The sequence below is a fragment of the Seriola lalandi genome, unplaced genomic scaffold (assembly GCF_002814215.2).
Source record: "Seriola lalandi dorsalis isolate HSWRI2012SDOR001 ecotype SW California unplaced genomic scaffold, Sedor1 jcf7180002054347, whole genome shotgun sequence".
Taxonomy (NCBI): domain Eukaryota; kingdom Metazoa; phylum Chordata; class Actinopteri; order Carangiformes; family Carangidae; genus Seriola; species Seriola lalandi.
In genome coordinates this window covers 58,667-73,521 of record NW_019524900.1, presented here as the reverse complement: position 1 = coordinate 73,521, position 14,855 = coordinate 58,667, and the positions used below count along the sequence as shown (strand labels likewise).

General features: G+C 42.7%; 1 protein-coding gene across 1 annotated transcript in view; it reads right to left on the bottom strand.

Annotated features, from left to right (window-relative positions):
• The window catches only part of LOC111656193 (nephrocystin-4-like), a 130,358-nt gene that overhangs the window by 74,058 nt on the left and 41,445 nt on the right, over window positions 1-14,855 (bottom strand). Inside the window, exons 5-7 of the mRNA XM_023407831.2 lie at window positions 10,390-10,596; window positions 9,789-9,918; window positions 5,514-5,566 (exon numbers count right to left, since the gene is read on the bottom strand). Coding sequence (XP_023263599.2) covers window positions 5,514-5,566; window positions 9,789-9,918; window positions 10,390-10,596 — 390 coding nt within the window. The remainder of the gene's footprint in view (window positions 1-5,513; window positions 5,567-9,788; window positions 9,919-10,389; window positions 10,597-14,855) is intronic.

The window sequence follows — 14,855 nt, the reverse complement described above, 5'->3', positions numbered from 1 at the left end:
GGGGGCTTACCAAGTCAAAGTGTGAACACTACGGTGAGATGAAAGTAAGGACGAGTGATAATTGTGTGTGAGTGAGATAATGACAAAATGAAAATTGAGGAGGTGCAGGACAAAGTGAAGAAATAAAGAAAATGTAAAATGAGGAGAGGAGAAACATGACGACCATGGATTTAAACATTTACAGAGCAACTGCTACTGAATCATTTTTGACAACAGACAAAAAGAAATAAATAAAAATGTGTTTGAGAATATGCTGGTACCTGCTTCTATCAACTATGTTTAAATTATAGCTTAATGATCTGAGGAAAACATCGAATTGCAAATTTTCCAACCAATATTATAATTGCGATTTAAATTGCGATGACCACAATCTGTCTGTGGACGGCAAGAAGTCCCAACTGTCTCGCCAGCTCACACATTTAACGTCATAGAATTTACAGAGTAAAAGTGCCATCGAACTCATCACTATAGGCAATGAAATCAGCTGCCACTTGCTACAGCTCGTTAAGATACTGTTAATTATGTCTTAATCAAAACAATATAAAAATTACTTTTTGTTCAGAACGTAAACAGCATGTATACGTTCAACTAACAGACTGATCCCGTCTGTAATGTCTTTTGTGTTTGTCTTGTTATGAACCAGAGACTTTTAAATCCTACACACACTGGCTTTAATATCAGTTGATCTCTTTCAACTAAATCTGAACATTAGAGCCTTCACAGGTGTAGGATGTATGAGCACTAATGTGACCTCCACTTGATATATATATATATATGTAGAAGCTGAGGGGCTGAATGGACTGGTCATCATAATGAAGATGTATCTGACTGCACCTCTACATCCTGTACACTTCCTCCTACACTGTAGATTCCATTCAGAGTTCACAAAGCCAGAGAGCGAAGCCCGTCACACTGATGTCACTGTGGACTGGATATCACAAATGAAAGATCAAGATGATCAGTTATAATAAAAAAAAAAATCCATCTCTGGCAATTAAATGTTCAGCGGCAAGTAAATGTAAAGTGCTCCCCCCCCCACACACACACCCACCCACAATAATCACAGAGGAGCTGTAACCTTCAAGGTGTGATTATCATAGGACACCAGCATTAACAGAAACCCAGTGTAATTTCAAAGAAACCAATTTAATCTCACTTTTCAAAGCTTTATGTCACTTAGATTTGACCGTGGAGCATGAAAATTAGTTACATTTACCTCTTTTCAATGTAAAGACAGAGAGAATTAATGCAGCAATAATAAAAGGTTGGGCCGCTAAAATATAATACAGCTCAGAAACCCTGAATCATATTGTTTTGAAACGACGAGGTACTAACTGCTCTGTGTGAAGGAGGGCTGCAGAAATGAGGTCTGACTGAGCCAGGAACAGATGCCAAACACAGCTCTGCCAGCAACAAAATGAAACACGGCCTCACCTCCGGTACACGGACTACAAGACCACCTGGGTCAACAGACCACAAGCACGACCCTGAAACACCATGCGAGAAATCATCATCAACAAGGGCGAACAAACTCAGCTGCTCGCCCAAATGTTGGCTATAAATACCACAAGATCCTTAGCATTCTGCACCGCGGCGAACCGAGGGTGTCAAGAATCAATAATTTATGCGAAGCAAGAGAAAGTTGTCAGATCCAACAATGCCTACAGACAGAGCCGGAGCGAACGGCTTGTTTACAGAGCCATTTCAGAGAAGGATGCCATTGATTAATCAGCATTTGACAGCCATGTTGAGGAGGAGAGAAAAAATTCTGTTGAACAGGGAAAAATCACTTTAGGACTGAAACAAGTGTATTTTTATAACAGCAGCAGTCGGAGACACAGTGAGTGTATTTGTGAATTTTGCAGCAGCACCAGAGTCGTGATGAATCGCAGGGCGACTGCCAACAGCGGTGGCACGGCTTCACACGGCGTTTTTCTATCTCACTTCTTTATGCACAATCCTGGATGGCCATCAGATGGATATCTACGTATGTTGTGCTCAACAAGCAGCCAAGGCACTAATGACTGCTGCTTTTCAACCCCCCTTTACAGTGTGTGTGTGTGTGTGTGTGTGTGTGTGTGTGTGTGTGTGTGTGTGTGTGTGTGTGTGTGTGTGTGTACGGGACATTTACTGCAAACTTAAAGCTGCATTAATTGGTTTTTTTTTCAGCCACTTGGGATAAGCGGCACAAGAACTTCTGACTTGCCGGTGAACTTATTGGCAAAAACATTGCTAATTTACACATTCAGCCGATAATCAAGCAACGTCACACGGAGCGGAGTTTCTGGGTATTGACTTCAACTAATATTCAAATGTGTTCATTTCAAGTGACGTAAACTATTTACAGCAGTTTCTGGTACCATGTTCATCAGTTTATGATTTGAGGCGTTTATGTGTAAGACTCCTTCAGACTGGAATAACGTCATCCCACATGTTTAAATTGAGTGTGTCAGATGATTTGATTTTATTTCTCTATACAAAACAAATTTAATAAATACAATAAATGAATACATTTTATGTGTACACATTATATTAGTTTTGCACACGTGTTCACGGCCTCTCTATGGCCATCTAGTGGTTGTGTTCGCCATCGTAGGTATTTGTGTAAACTCGAAGCTAACAGAGGCTAAAAAAGGTCAATTCCTTTTAAAGCATTAAACTATATTTGTATCAAAAAATAAAAAATGCCTGCAGCTATAATCAGGGATGAGCAGTAGCTGGTGGTGACCAGTGTTAGCTCGTGTTTGCAGATGTCATTTCTATTCCACCTGCTGCCGTTCGTCTCCTGCTGACGACGTGAATTCAAAGTGCTGTCATGCTGTAAATGCCACCTGTGGCCACATCGCTGCTTCTGCATACCCCTGCTTTAAATTACAGCTTTTTTAAATTTCCAGTGTTTTTCTGTCTCATACTAAAGTTAATTGCTCCTTTTGGGAATATGGAGTTGAACTTTAACCCTCGACCTTATGAAATATGACATGAGAATATACTAATGTGCCGAGGGAGTAGTCGCAGGAATATCGTGGAAATTCAAAGAGAGGAAATATATTTTCTTTTTATATGAATGTAGCCTGTTTGGCGGACCTGACGTTTTGGGAATTACAGGTTGATGAAAGACTCTGTACCTGAAGTGAGGTATATCCAGGTAAGCACCACCGTCCTCTAATGTCTTCCCCTAAGAGCTGCCCAGTATGACCACAGGCATCTCTTGTTAGCCACTGGGAGCTGCCCACTCGCACACTTCCACCGCCTTTGCTGCTTAATCAAAATGAGGGTCGATTTGTGGAGTTCATGGGTGCAGCACTCCCACAGCTCCCAGCCCCTGTTGGTTCAATTTAAAATGAGTCGACAATACAGACTGTGGCTCATTTTGGCCCAGAGAGCTCACAGTGAAACAGAGCTGATCTGTCTCCTCCTCCGCTCTGTGACTCCATGTTACTGTGTGTGCGTTTGTGCGTGTGTGTGTGTGTGTGTGTGCGTGTGTGTATGAGTGTGTGTGTGTCCCTGGCCTCATACTGAGCGAGAGTAGCATCTATCACAACTCCCCGTCTCTACTGGCACTTCCACTCAGGCTGAGGGATGAAGGTAACGCCCTGTAGCTTAGCTCAGCCAGGACGAACGAACACACACACACACACGGCTGCACAACACACACAGAAACGCACACTGCTGGTGTGTGTTACATATGCTTGCTGTTGGTATTTTTACTAAGAATAGGATATGAGTTAGTCATCCTTGCCCAGCTCTGATATGATGGATGGATGATTATGCTGCTGTTAAATTTATTGTAGAATTGATCAGCTGCCTGTGGGAAGCCTCTCACATGCTAATGATGCTAATGTGACATTCAATCTGATTTGATGCAAATAGAAATGATTATCATCAATATTACTTCTTTTCCTCTGGGTTTCTGTGGTGATTCACATTTTCCATGACTGACACACAGGCTTTTTGTTTGTCTTTCACCAAGAATAACTATTTCAACAGACACACACCCACACACTTCCATTTTCCCTTTTGCCAAGCCAGCTGCATACATATTCAGTAAAACTGTGGAGTGTTTTCATGGACCCGGTCTTCGGGATCTCGTACTGATTTAATGAAAACTAGAATGACCTCCCCGTGGTGGTGTGACTACATCCCTGTTTATCCAGAGTCAAATGAAATATGAACCATCTGTGTGAAATTTTGTTATAATTTCTGAGTGAGTAATGGCCAAAAGGTGTTTTGTGACGTCACACTGACCCTGACCTTTGACCTTTGACCACCACAATCTAATCAGTCCGTCCTTCAGTCCTTGAGAACGTTTTTACCAGATGAAGAAATTCCCTCAAGGCGCTACGGAGAGATTGCGTTCACAAAGCCAAAAGGGCGTTTTGTGAGGTCACCGTCACTTTGACCTTTGACCTTTTGACCACCAAAGTCTAATCAGTTCAACCTTGAGTCGTAGCGAATGTTTTTGCCAAATTTGAAGAAGTTCCTTCAAGGCGTTACTGAGATAATTAGACAGAAAACCTGAAAACAACAAGCCTCGGCTCGACTGAGGAGGAAAAACCGACACAAAACAGAAAATATGAGGATGTTTTTTTCCTGAGCTTCTTTTACAGGCTGGTCTCCAATCTGTGTTGACAAACCAGACACAGTGTCTATGATGTGTGTGTAAAGAGCAGGGGAGGGGCGCTGCTGCGGAGTCTTCCTGCTCCTGTCATCCCGCCAGAATCCGTCCAGGTTCGGCTGAGATCCGGATAAACATTCGCTTGTTGCTGTCTTCACTCAGGTGAGAGGAGAAGAAAAGAAAAATGCTTCATTACTGGGTCGAGGCCCCGAAAGTCCTTCTCTCTGTACTTTTTCTGTCACATTTACACTTAAACAAGAGACATTTGTTGACACTTGTTTCTCGATGTAGCAGGCGGCTATTTTCAGCAAAAACAAAGAGTTTGATAAACTCACTGTACGCCGCACGCCCAGTTTAAAACTGGGCAGAGTCGGCAGAGTCATCAGAGTCGGCGTCGAGCTGGACAAGAACGTCGTACAGTTTGCAGCTAAATATTTTTCTAAGGAGGTTGTAGAGCCAGAACAAATGAGATTGAATACTGGATTTATCAAGTTGACAGAAACACAAGATGTGCAAATAAACAACTGTTAGTCAGCCATAAAGACTCTATAGGGTGATAATGTGTTGTGGTTGCTGCTTGTTCTTGCTGCTCCCAAGTGGCCAGAAAGAGAAAGAATGCATTACTGCAGCTTTGTATGACAGGTGACGAACAGGTGACTGAATAGCTATAGATCACAGTGACACACAGGTGAGACGGAGCTGAGCCAGGAGCCTGTGTGAACCTTCTCACCGCAGGCTTTCATCAGAGGTGTGACGACATAAGTCGTCTGAACCTGTACGGACGCTTGGACGGAGCTTCAGACGGAAGCTGTTCATCACAGTGCACTAGCTTGTCTCTGGTGTGAGGGTTTAGGGTTTAGCGGGATTGTACGGTGGAGTAGGTGACATGGCGTCTTACCCCGGGGCCTTGAGGAGAATCTGGAGGAGAAGCTGCAGGAATCTGTCTCTGACCTGAAAAACACAAACAAGACGGAAGAAGATGAAGAGATAAACACGAACGGTCTGTCCGCTCTGTAACTTCCCGCCTCTCAATCAAAATAATAACAAAAGTCGGCGTTGGGTGACGTCACGAGATAGCACGGGATCATGGGAGTTGTTGTTTGGTTTCCTTCAGCGTCGGCGGTTCAGGAAATCAAACAGACCCGGTGATTATAACTGAATGAAGCAGTTTGACATTTAAAGTCAGAGTTTGAGCGACGCTGTACGGAGGACAGAGACTGAGGGAAGATTGATGCTAACGTTCGTTCTGACTGTTTCTCTGAACCAGATGTTCAGCAGGTTTTTACCAGCAGCTGAATGATGCGTCGTCCTTTCCACAACAAACACAGCAGGAGATTAAAACCAGTGGAAACACTGAAGAAAACAGTTTCACTTACGACTAAAATCATCTGGTTCAAATAACCACCTGAAAACCACTGAGGTGTAAAAAGTGTCTGTGGCTTAAAACTGGATAAAAGTCAGTGTTGAGCTTCTGTCAGACAAACACAAACACACTGACACGTGATCGTAGAGGATATGATGTCACTGACTGGTGACCAATGAAACGTCACCATGATTAAAATCACAGATTTCTCTGGTTCGTGAACTGATGGAAACATTTGTGATGATGTCAGAACACAAGTCGAGTTGTGTTTGGACGTTTTAATGTGGAGAAGTTACAGATTATAACTTTAAAAGCAAGTATCAAATTTGCCAAAAGGTTTAAAATATTTCATGACAGTATCTTCCAGCAGTTTGTTTCAAGAATAAAATCGACTTAAATCCTGAATTAGACAGTGAATGATTTGTTAATGCAGTTTAAACATCATAGTCTGTATTTAGGTTCTTCAGAAGAAAAGCACCGACTCCTGATCAGAAGATGTGCACATAAAACACAAGTCTAGTCATTTTTAGATTTACAGATTAAAACTTTATGTGTCAAAGCAGCTGCAGTTCGATGTTTAACCGGCTCAGCTAACAACATCATAATATCTGCGACGTTCTGCACACCTAGCTAGACATGTGATGGAAGCTGATAGTAAAATGTCATCTTTTCTTATTGCCTTGCTGTTGATTGGATTTGGAGTCAGGTGTCACGCTGAGGTGTAAAGAACGAACCGTCACTGTGCACCCTGAATGACTCCAGCAGAATAAATAAGTCCACTGAACGCCGGGATACCACGACTGTTTAGAATCGGTACAAAAATCTATCCAATTTCACAGAGATCAGGAGGCGGCGCTGGATTTAGATGTCACACTGAGTTTTTAAGTCTAACAATGCTGCCTGAGTTTTTTGGTTGGTAGCCATGGTAATACTGAAATGAAAGGCTTTCCAGTATCTCTTTGTCCTCCTCTCCCACTCCTCCTCGCTCCCTGTGCTGGGCTTGACTGGCCTTTTGGAAATTGCTTCAGTTGCCTGGGGTGTCTCACTGTAGCTCCCATCTGTTCCCACTACACGCACGCAGAGCTGTCTCTTATACACATCTTGACAGCCATTTTGTTTTTGGGGCTTTCTATTTTCTCACTGTTTTACGTCTTGCAACGATGGAAACGTGTGTTTCACCTCATTAGCTGGACGGACGTGCAACTGGGGGGACATTTAAATATGCAAAGATGATGCATCATCAAAATGTATTAATGAGCATCTGTGTCAAAACATCATATTTTCCTCCTCTCGGCTCGTCAGTGGAAACAGAGCGTGATGTGCGATGGTCACGTGAACAACGAGGGATCCTGTCACTAAATTATAGACTAGAGGAATGAAAACGCGTGGACTTGAGTTTCCGCTCGTCTGACTGGAGGTCGTCTCGATGTCCATCATGAATAACTCAGGGGTTCGTCCTGAGAATGTGTGTCTGCCTTCTTTCTAACAAAGCGAATGATTCAGTGGTTGTGAAAACGCAGCGGGAGATTTCCCAGTATAATAATAAACCTACAAAAATGCATCAAAAAACATGATTTACATATTTCAGACCGGCCATGAATTTCATATTTGTCGAACTAAACTATCTGCAATTGAAAGCGGGACACTTACAGGCATATCCACGCGCCCACACACACACACATGCACACACACACACACACACATGCACACACACAACCCTGGAAACACAAAGTCAAGCATGATTATGATGCTGAAATCAAAGAATGACAGAGATTCATGATATCATTCTCCTCTGAACACTAGCCCAAATCATTCAGGCTTCTTGGGCGATCCTCTGAGGACACTTGAGCACTGATTAAAATGTCATTAATAGACTTTGCCAAAAGGCTTCTCTACACACCCGTGAAGTAGGCCCTGATCAACACTATTCTTCTCTCCCAAGATAAGTTAACAGCATCATTAGGAGGGAAATCATCGAGTATACGACCAGGGTCCACTCAAGTTTTCTCTGCTGTCACTGGGATTGAGTGGCTGTGTGCGGTGTTTACTACACTTCTAATCAATTCACTCAAAGACACGGGGAAAATCAGCAGCCTGGGTTTACAATAAGAGATGCAGACGGTGGCACATCATTTATCTTCGGCTGTGTGCGGGATGTGGAATATCTAATCAGAACTTTGTTTCAGAGGGACGCCTCTTTAAAGCTCAGGGTTCAGGACGGGAGTTATTTATAAAAAAGCTTCGGGGGAAAGAAATTCTGCAGCTTAAACTGATAACCCCCTTTAAAACTTCGTGGTCGTACGCCTCCGCCAACCAGTCAAGCTGCAGTTTACACCCGTGTCTGTCCAGACTCATGTAACACATGGAGGAAAACTTAATAAAAAGTGTAGCTTCTATATTTGTCTGACGGATCTGACGGAGAACAAAGTTGTAGCTGATGTTTCAAATGCGGACTCTGGATGCTTCACACACATCCTCCTCCCGGCAGCACAGGAGAATCTAAACAGTCACCACAGTGTGAAGGTGGGGTACTCGAGATTAGTGCCGACCGATTCAGTATCTGATCAGGTGTGAGAAACACAATCTCCCCTTTCTGTTCCTGAGTCATGGCGTTTGTGTGAAATTCAGTCACAGTTAGCGAATGAATTCTTGACATATATGGCTGGCTAGCTGGAGCGCAGTGACCCCTGCTGGTCAGCGGAGGAAGTCCCAGCGGGCAGATTATTGCTGGTATTATTAGATGCGCTTACTAGCGCTTTCAAATGGAGCTTGCTCAGACGTCACGTCACATGACCTCAGCACAGTTGGTTGTTTACGGGGGTAATCCTCGTATCGGACGATCTAATCCGTCTTTAACTCAGGTGATTGGAACGTTTTATCACAGATAATGTCTGTTCCAAAAGTCGGGAATCGATCTCTCCGCTCAAAAATACTACAAAATAATACAAAAATACAGCATTCGTTCCGACTATATTTATTACATCAGAACCTTTTGCTGAGAGGCAGAAACAGAACAAAGAACTGCACATTAGAAATGAGCGGTGGATTAAAACCACCAACTTAAAGGGTAATTTTGGTTGATTACAACTTGGCTCTCATTAGGTTTGGCCATCATTTAAATTGCTAATAATAACATTGTATTCAGCAGATGAATTACTGAGGTTTTGAGACACTGCATCTCCCACCAGCACAGACTGTAAGCCTCATGTTAACTCAAGCTTGTAAAACGTCTGTGACAGTTTACCGTTTGGACTTCACTTTGACAGAGATACTGAATAATATCTGAGACTAATATGACCTAAAAATAAAGTATTAGTATTTACCTCTAAAAGCACATTTTAGTCAGAATCCACAGGATGTAAATTCTGGTTGTGAGTAATTTTCTCTTTTAGAAGAGACGTTCGCACGAGGCTGCAGAAGAAGGCTTGTTCTACATCAAGAGACCCTAATGGACAGCCAAAATCTTCTCCCAGCACTTTGAGTTTATCCCTTTATTCCCCTCAGACCCATCATGGAGTGTGCTAATCATGCAGAGAGCAGGTGGTGCCATTGAGATAACACTGCAGAGGTGAGGGCTGCATTATATGCAGAGGACAGGCTAGTTTGATGCTTGTTGCTCAGAACTTCGGCTGATTACACCTGGGTGTTGCCGCACACTTGAGATACACTTATAAAACAATTAGCGGGAACAGACCACACACACTTTCTGGTCCAACATACAAACCTTTGTGGAAGACAAACAGAATTTGAGTCCTTTTTTAAAGCTGGTAAGACTCTGAGGAAAACTCTTCATATTAGGCTGATATTTACCCTGTGAGGGCGATGAAGGCGATCTCCTCTGACGTGACGCGTTTTCCTGCTTCGTCCTCAGAGATGCCTTTGGGCTGGACGCCTTCCCCTCCAGACCGGATGACAGCCGAAACGTTATCGTATCTTTTACCTTGGAGACAGGTTTCAGACGTTTCAGGGAGACACAAAAACAGTGGAAGAACGAGAGGTTAAGCTTCTGGACGGAGGGACGCAGTTGGATTGGATGAGACACAGTAGCAGACACAAGCAGGAGACGTGACGGTGACATGTGGTTATTTTTCAAACCGTCTGAGTGGCGTGAAAATTCACAGCTAAGGTGCGAGAAGTTCAGATGACAACTTTTGCAACCTTTACATTTTTTGATACTGTCTCTTAAGTGATGCGACTTGGAGACAATGGTGTGATGTAAACTGCAGTGTTCCAGGGCAGAGCTTCAGAGGAAAGAGTAATCAGGTTCTGTATGACGCGCTTTCATTAAAGCACCACATCATGCCAAAAAACAATAGAGATAAAGATTTCTGTCTTCAGGGGAAACAAGTGCCTTGTCTCAACACCTCCCAGCGCATTCTTTACATTTTGCTGCTCTGTGCTCTTGCGTTACCTGAGCTGTGAGCGGCGCTGAGCTCTGAGTCTTGGCAGGCGTCTCTGTGCTGTAGACCATGACTCCATGAGGGTTTGGCTTTGCACCTCCTTGCAGAACGAGCTGCAGCTCTTCCCCCTTCCAGTCAGCCGGCTGCCGGAACGGGAACCAAATCCCCCAACGGAGGCACTGCAAGAAGGCTGCTCTGGACGAGGAGGTGACTGACAGCTGCGAGATGGAAAGGACACAAGGACAGAGGACATGATGAATATTGATTTCATACATGGAAACGACCGTTTTATGTTTATCCATTGAGAATAATCTTTGTGGAAGCAACATTAAAGTCATGTTTTCTTCTACGATGCTGCTCAAATATTTACCACTGGCTTCCTTGATTTTATTCACCCTGTCACAGCAACTCATTTTTTATTACAATGAGCACATATGGACAGAAGAACGTTTCCTTTAATGAGCATTTTTCACCCAAAGCAAATTTACATCCAATGATAAGACAAGACAATAAGACAATAAGAATATGCAACTAAAAATGGCAGAAAAACAGGCAATAAAACAAACAAATGGATGTGCCACTGGGATAATTACAGACTTTTACAGTGTTTAACTAATTATAAACATTTAATAATAAACCGATGAATTTAATATGGGCCGACTAGAAAATTGGTTTTGCATTAATAAACTCAAAGTGAAAAACTATTTAAACCATCATTCGGTTCATAAAATGAATTGTAAAACGATGTCAGACTGCAGCTCACACTGACTCTGTGCGTCCGCAGGTTTGAAGCTGACTTATGAAATCTCTTTGGAACGTGATGAAAATATGGATCACCAGTGGAAAAGTGGATCATTTCTGCAACTGCAAAATTCTCCTTTCAAACCTACAGAGAGTGAGTGTTTTATTTTGGAAAAAAAGATACAGCAGATTCAGTGGCTACGCTTCTGCTTTAAGTTATTTTTTATTTTTCCATACTGTTCCCTTCATATGGAAACACAGCTGGTGCCACACAGCAACAGGGAAGCTGCTGCTGACAGCTGCTCACAGCAACAGTTAGCAGCCTGATGAAGAGCTACCAGCAGACAGGAGATCAGCAGTTGGTCCGACTCCGCACAGTTCAGGTTAAACATGGAAACAACATATTGATAAAATATCCAAGTCAGTAGCAATTCTGTATAAATCTGGGGAAATAAGCCTTGTACATAATTTACTGCTCAATTACACTTCCTGTTCTAACTTATTGTATGGGAAGTGTCGACCTTTAAAACGAGTATAATGCTACAGTCTTTGTAAATAAGGCTGGTGACTATGATCACACTGTCGTTTCTACATTCTCATGCCGTATCATTTAATGATTCTGTATGTTATTATAAAATACAAAGTAAAAAAGGGTTTTTGATCTGAGAGCTGTTTGTAAGTTCACTGTACAAAAGCTTTAAAAAGGGATTAAAGGCAGATGTATTTCTATTGTTGGGGTTAAATTATGGAACAATGCTAATATATATTTAATATAATAATATACATTTGTTCTTTTGGTTTTCAAAGAAGTGCTTTACAGAGATATTTATGAAGGTGTGAATAATTTCCTTTTCCTTATGCTGGGTGTCTTAAATTGATAAGAATGTAGGCAGGTCTGAGTCACGACTTAATACATAGAATACATTTCTTTTTCTGCCTATATTGTTTAATATAACTGTATTATGTGTGATGACTGAAAAAAAAAATGCAAGAAAATATATTTTACCGATGTGCAAACTTAAATGATCAATTACAGGTACGCAATAAATTATTTGAATAATTTAAAAAGCAATCAGAAAATAAGTCACATTTATTGTGAAAGTGCTTTGCAGTTCTATACAGTCGAACCCTCAGAGACCCAAACACACAGTTCAGGAGGAACTTTGTTATGTTTGAAGGTGATTTACAATCTGTTCCACTGCGTCTCTACTTCAGCCGTCCCAGTTAAAAAGCCCTTTGCTTTAAATCATCCACAGGCGACCCGCAGGTTCTGCTGAATCGATTAATAAGCCGGTCAGCCTCCGACGATCGTAATCAATCACAGGTAGAACAAAGCAGAGAACACACTGAGCCCGAAGTCCACATCGCTTCAGGACAAAGTGGAGCCCGTTATGGTTCGCTCGATGCTTGCAGTTCCCCCGAGTACATTTCTTTTTACATGTAATACCATAATCCAGTACTACAGGTCATCATTCACACAGGTGCGGTCTGTATTCTGAATCTCGTGCACTGTTATGGGAAACAGGAAGTGCCTGCAGTGGTCTTGAAGTGGTACCACTGCAATTTTGATCATCAACCGTTCCGCACTGCTCTTAAAAGGAGACTGTCACGGCTGTAAAATAATAATAATACTGATAAACTGTGTCTGGTTCCTAAAATCCTGAGTCTGACTGAGGTTTGTATCCTCGCTGCAGGCGCCCAGCGGGACGCCAACGTCAATACAACTCTGTTGAATGTAGGTTGTGACATCAGGCGACCAACACTCAAATTTCAGGACGTTGTCTAATGTCTGGGAAACGTCTCCTAAACATCACAACCTCAGTTATCCGACATTGGAGTTTGACGTCAACACGACTTTCATTTCTACCCAAAAACCAAAAAGAGTCCGACATCTCTCTGACGTTAGTAGCGCTGCTGGGCTGTGAGATCCAGTCTTGAGATGCAGTGCTGAACTTTATGGTCTGTCTCGGCCTGAGATGGCGGCAGCAGCAAAAAGAGTCGTCACTAAACTGAATAATGAACAACAAGAGATTTCCAGTGAGCTCCACCAGGACTACAGCTGATGAAAATGACTTTTCTCTATTGATTAATTTGATCTTGTTGCCACAGACAGACAGCTTCATACTGATGTACTGTAGTTCACTGGGCAGCGCTGCAGCAGCCGTTCCCCCCCAGAGAGTGAAAACTGTCAAGGTATATGACATTACATGTGACAACTGTAGGGAAGATAACTGGTGGAACAGCGAGGAGCGTGGACAGGAGACTGAATGAAGACAACAGCAGCTGTCTGAGGACACCGGACAAGACCAGGTCAAAGTCCTGGACCAAACGGTCGCCTTCGAACGGAGGCGCCGTTACGATCTCCTCTCCGTGTATGACCACCCGATTATCACGGGACCGATGTTCCACATTGAGGTCATGTATCGACAGCTGGGGTGTCTCCATGACGACTGAGCAAACTCCATCCACTGAGGAATACTGTGAGATGTAGTTGAAAGCTGGTTAGTGGATCTGGTGAGATTTATTTTTGTTTGCGCCACACAAGGATCGCAGAGCACTGAGAAACAGGGGTGCAGGTTTGTTGTCCAGATCCAAAAACCAGCGTTCATAAAACTCACATCAAAATCGTCTCTGTAGAGTTGAGAAAACCCACACTGACGACATGAAACACACGGCGGCCTCCGGTGTTAAAGTCACATCCATCTGTGGCCTTATTACATCACATCCTCCTGTCAGACAAGAGGTCCTTGTCAGGTAAACAAAAAAAAACAAAACACAGACCACTTCTGAACAAACAATCAATGCTGCCTTTGTTTTTCAGCTCAGGGTTCGTTTTTTCAAAATGTCAAATTATCATGCGTTATGCAAAATAACCCTCCAACCGTCCGGCTACCCTACGAACAAAAGCCCAAAGTCAAGTGTTCAGAGAGGTTAATGGAGCTGACATTCTGAGCGCTGCAGCTAATGGTACACCGCAGCACAGAGTAAGAGAGCTGCAGGTGGAAAGGTTAAGGACGTGTCAGCCAAATCAGAATACTCTTTTCTTTTTCTTTTCTTTTTTAATAACGAACAGATATAAACCCACAAATGTTTTAAACTTGCATGGCTGCCATTTTCCTCAGCCATTATTTGAACATGTTCAGTCTGTCCGTCTGGACTCCACACAAACAGGAGACCTTGTCAAGCGTCTTATTATGTGCTGTACATCTGAAGAAGACCTCTCCAGAGTTTCACACTTCTTTCAGCCCCTCCCCCCCGTGCAGATCAATATTCCATTCCTCTCGAAGAGGGAGTTTGTTTCAGACCATAATTTTACCCCCAAGTAGCAGAGACATTAACAGCTATTTCTTTGAATTGTAACTCCAGAAATATACGGCAGCCATAAAACAGACAGCAGTATGTTCCCCCCTGAGACATCGCCTGTCTTTCCATCTCATGGGGTTGAATTAATAAGATGCTTTATAGGAAACATTCAATCAAACAAGTCTATTTTCAAAGTAATGATTTTATTAAATTTTCTTTAATTATTTGAAGCAACACGTCTGTGCTCCTGCAGAACACCAGGGTCTAGCACATGACCCAACACTCACTTCTTGTATTATTCAATGAATATATTCAGTGGCAGCAGCAAAGCAGGCTGAGCTGTGAGACAGCGGAAGAGACAAGGGACCAATCAGGAGCCTTTCCTACAGGGGACGTAAACAGCCTTGGAAAAAGCTTTTATCTATCCAACGCT